Source organism: Pygoscelis adeliae, unplaced genomic scaffold (assembly GCF_000699105.1).
Source record: "Pygoscelis adeliae isolate BGI_AS28 unplaced genomic scaffold, ASM69910v1 Scaffold432, whole genome shotgun sequence".
In the NCBI taxonomy this organism is placed as follows: Eukaryota; Metazoa; Chordata; class Aves; order Sphenisciformes; family Spheniscidae; genus Pygoscelis; species Pygoscelis adeliae.
The window spans coordinates 567,436-571,898 of record NW_008824289.1 but is presented as its reverse complement, the minus strand read 5'-3'; the positions used below and the strand labels follow the sequence as shown (position 1 = coordinate 571,898).

General features: G+C 55.2%; 2 protein-coding genes across 2 annotated transcripts in view; both read left to right on the top strand.

Annotated features, from left to right (window-relative positions):
• HCK (HCK proto-oncogene, Src family tyrosine kinase) overlaps positions 1-3,886 on the top strand; it is a gene marked incomplete at its 5' end in the record, with an annotated part of 7,375 nt that extends 3,489 nt beyond the window's left edge. Inside the window, 3 exons of the mRNA XM_009318762.1 lie at positions 1,714-1,920; positions 2,190-2,321; positions 3,684-3,886. Coding sequence (XP_009317037.1) covers positions 1,714-1,920; positions 2,190-2,321; positions 3,684-3,886 — 542 coding nt within the window. The remainder of the gene's footprint in view (positions 1-1,713; positions 1,921-2,189; positions 2,322-3,683) is intronic.
• A 464-nt stretch (positions 3,887-4,350) lies between these two features.
• TM9SF4 (transmembrane 9 superfamily protein member 4) overlaps positions 4,351-4,463 on the top strand; it is a 19,735-nt gene continuing 19,622 nt past the window's right edge. Inside the window, exon 1 of the mRNA XM_009318761.1 lies at positions 4,351-4,419. Within this exon, the coding sequence (XP_009317036.1) occupies positions 4,351-4,419 (69 nt within the window). The remainder of the gene's footprint in view (positions 4,420-4,463) is intronic.

Sequence of the window (4,463 nt, the reverse complement as noted above, 5' to 3'; positions counted from 1 at the left end):
CCCGCTCGGGCCGTGCCCCTGGGCAGGACCTACCTACAGCTGCGGCAGCGTTAACCTTCATATGCTTAATACGAGCTCTACGGCCCGACCATTTTGCCGCTTTCACAGTGCCTGGGGGAGTGAGCTGGGCACGGTTTCTGGAAGGGAGCGTAGTCCGTTATGTTACCCCACAGCAATCCCTACAGGGATGTGGTTCGTTAAAATCATCTACCTGCCAAAGGGCTGTCACGGGCTGGGGGAAGGCAGCTGGAGAGGCAGGAGGGCTCCGTGAAAACCGTTTTGGGGATATTTTCAGGAGCCGATTTCGAGTACAGCTGAGTGTGCTGTTATACATCTAGCTTTGTGTGTGCAACCATTTGTGCAACCACTTGTCTGGTCCCCGCTGCTTCTGCAGCGTCCCCAGATGCTGGCCGAATCCAGGGACCCTTTGAGCTAAGCTTGCTACCTCCATGCAATAATGCGTAGAGGTACCTGCGCAACAGGAAAGTCAGGATGGGAGCCCAGACCCCGGGGGCTTAGACCAGGTCACTGGCTGCTCGAGCCGGCTGCGCCAGGGTCTGCTGATCAGCTGTGCAACCGTGCATGCCATCTGTTCCCAGCAAGCTGGCTCTTGCAAACCTCCCGGCTCGGCTCCGTAGCTCACAGGGGCCGCTTTCTGCAGCACTGAGAAGCAAAGGCTGAAGCGCTTTCATGTGCAGGCAGCAGGCGTGCGGGCAGGCAGGCAGGCAGCTAGCGAGCCTGGCACCCAGGCTTGTGCTGGGGCTGAGTCACTGTGAGCAAAACCGTGTCTGTGGTCGTGGAAATGATCCTTCCGCTCTTGCAGTGCTTGTTTACTTCTGTATTTTGTGTGGAGAGCTCTGTGAGCAACTTGTACCTTACCCCGGCCCGGCTTGTGCGCGTGTGACGAGGATGGGGGGAGTGTCCCCTCTGGCTGCTCCAGCCCCTTCCCCTCCCGGCTGCTGGTAGCATCCAGGCGTGAGACAATTTGACACAAATTTGGGGGTTGGTTGTGCACACACCAGGTCACCTCTGCATTGATCGGGGCCGATAGCTGCACGCACAGCCACAGCCACTGAGCGCAGAGACTTCAGGAGATGGAGCCGGGGGGGGATCTTCAGGGGTCGTCACAGCCGTCCTGCCCCCAGGCAGGACTGACTCTTCACCAACTATTCTTGAAGACCCCAGGCATCTCCCCACCTTCCTTGGGAGACCCACCACCGCGCTTTTCTGTCCTCACTAGGAACCTCTGCGATGCTGGCCGACCCTCGCTGCAGCGATTAAAGTCCATTTGTTGTTCCCTTAGTGCAGAGAGAGGATAGTTTGCTCCCTGCTTCTCTCAAGCAGCTCTTGATGTATTTGGAGACTGGTCTCACATCTTCTCTGAACAGAGAATGATTTACGTCTGCGTGGCTACGGACGAAGCAGTTACACCTCGCCTTGTGGACGTCCACAGATACTTGCTCGTGAGCACGTCAGCTCCTCGGATGCCAGTTCTCGCTGCTTTTCTCACACAGGGGCTTAAATGGGTTGTGTTGGGCTGCTCACCCAAACCCTGACCTCTTCTGCAAGGGATGCCCTGCGCAGAGAGTGGTTCCCGTGCAGGAGAGTCAGTCACACCTCCGGCTGTGACTCAGCCTCCTTTCACCCCCCTTCCAAGCGCTGGCCAGAAGCAGTTAACCTCTTTCCATTCCTGGTAACAGTCGCGTTGGGGAGGTTGTGTTATTTCAAACAGCCTCTTTGCATTTTTCTCTTTCCCCTTTTTACAGATTGCGGAAGGAATGGCTTTTATTGAGAAGAGGAACTACATCCACAGAGACCTGAGGGCTGCCAATATTCTGGTGTCGGCAATACTGGTGTGCAAGATTGCAGACTTTGGACTGGCCAGAGTCATTGAAGACAATGAGTACACGGCCCGGGAAGGTGCGGGAGCTGCTGGGGGCGTCCGGCCGCTTTCTGAGATGGTGAAGGGTTGTGGGATTCCCTTAGAGCCACTTATCAACGTGTAACCTTGGTGGGAGGGACCCTGGGAGGGACGTGATGTGTAAACAGGCAGATGGGGAAACTCCTCTCATTTGCATCACTTCACATCTTCCTCTTCTGTTGGCTTGTTTCTTGTTTCCCATATTTCGCCACCAGTTTCTCAGCATTTGGGTTAGAGCTCATGTTTCCCGTTGGATCTCTTTGTCCAGGCGCCAAGTTTCCCATTAAATGGACTGCACCAGAAGCCATCAACTACGGGTCTTTCACTATAAAATCAGATGTCTGGTCCTTTGGGATCCTCCTGACAGAGATCATTACCTACGGACGCATCCCGTACCCAGGTAAGGAGGTGAAACGCCTCCTCTGATCTGGTTCCAAAGGACACGCTCCACCTTCCGGGCCCCATCCATGGGATCCGCTTCTCCGTGGAGTTAGATCGCTGAAAACAGAGGGAATGGTGAGAAATCTGAATCTCACACTGGGAGCAGAGCTCAAAGACGGTAGCACAAGATCTTAAGATGGCAGTTCTGTCTGTGAGCCACGGAGAGGAGCCCAGAGCACGAGACGGTCTCCGAGCAGCCTGCGCCACTCATTTAGCTTCATCGACTCTTTGGACAAGAGCTCACCTAGGATGGATAATGAGGAAGATTTTCTCCCTGGGAGTCCCCAGTGGACACCAGCTGTTTTCACTGACCTGAAATCCGCGCTGGTGTGACATGGGGCCCCCTTTTCACAGTTTCCACAAAGCAGAGCTGGGACATCTCTGGGGAGCCCACGAAATGAGTCCAGGTAGCGATGACTTTGGGGTGCCCACTGCTTTGGGGAGAAGGGCAGCTGCTCCATATACTGCCTTGGGGCTGATCCTGCAAGGAGGTCCTGAGCTCCTCCAGCTCCATGGAAACCCAACAGTAGCCAGGATCTCTAAAAGATCTGGTGTCTCTGTTTCTAAAATAGAAGATCATGTTTTTAATGTGAGAGGATAATTGACTTGCTCCAGGCGGTACCGCATGGCCCTGGGGGAGCGGGTATCGCACGCCGCAGGTTCCTGGGTCACGGGTTTGTGTCACAGCACTAACCCATGGTTTTCTGCCTCCTGCAGCTTAAGCATGTTTGGAAGTAGCACATCAGTTCAGGGCTGGTAGCGGAGCCGAGTGTTTTTGGGAAGGCTCGAACAATCTGTAAATCACCACCATTAGGAACCGCCCTGTATTTTATACTAACTGTTTCTTTGGTACCTTTTTTCCACGGGAAATTATTCTGTACGAGAAAAGTAAAAGTTGCCACAAACCGACCATGAAGGATGTGGGGTGGCATAAAGGGTTGCTGGGGAAGGACCAGTTCTGCCATCACACTAACTTATTTTCATCAGTGACACTGGAAGGAATGGCTCGTTGAAGACTCAGCAGATGGAGAAGCGTAGCCTTTATTTTGTGGAAATTTATACAAAACAGTTATAATTCCCATCTGATCTGCTCAACCGGGGTACAAAACTGCAGGCTACAGCTAACTCAGCATCTCGGTTGTTCGCATGTTTCCCTGACCGGGAGCAGGAGTTCCCCCTTCCCAACACCTCTAACCTGCCCTTTTTCTTCCTAGTGACGTCGCCCAAAGGGTGGGTAGTTCTGGGTTTGGGCGGTTTTTGCCTTTTAAAGAAATCGGTGATCAACCACGAAACGTTCACCTGTCCTGCCCTGTTTCTCCAGGGATGTCGAGCGTGGAGGTGATCAGGGCGCTGGAACACGGGTACCGGATGCCCCGCACGGAGAACTGCCCCGAGGAGCTGTATGACATTATGATGAGATGCTGGCAGACCAAACCAGAGGATCGTCCCACCTTCGAGTACACGCAGAGCATTTTGGAGGATTTCTTCACTGCAACGGAGAGCCAGTATCAGCAGCAGCCGTAACGCAGGAAGCTTGGTGAAGGCAGCGGATACCCCGCACTAGGCCCACCATGTTAGCGGCAGCGAGCACATGCACCCTGCTCTTCCCTGTCCCACTCGTGATCTGCCTGCGCACGCCTTCCTCTGCCAGCCTGGCCCAGGAACCACAGCCTTCCCGGTGTGGCTGGGCTGGAAGCGGGGGCAGGAGGAAGCCGCGCTCGGGCCAGCCCTCCGGGGCTGCCGGACGGAGGGAAAAGCGACGCGGGGTCGTACCTCGTGCCTTTCGCACGTGCCCGAGTGCCCGCGAGGCAGCTGCTCTGGGAAGCACTGGCTGGACGGTGGTTGCTCACGCCGGCTCGCACAAGGAGGGCCGGGGCCGGGCCTGTTTCAGCTACAAAGGAAAAACCCTCAGGTTATTTTTTATTTTTTTTTTAAATCCTTCTGAGATCTTATCATGCTGTTTTGCAGAAGTCGGTGCTTTGGCTGCGATGGCCTCGGCGAAATGCCGTTACGCTCCGGGCGTGCTGTGCAGCGCCCACGCCACCCGGTCCCTGCGTGTCGGGGAAGTCCCAGTGGATTTCCAGCCGGCCATGCCGCAACG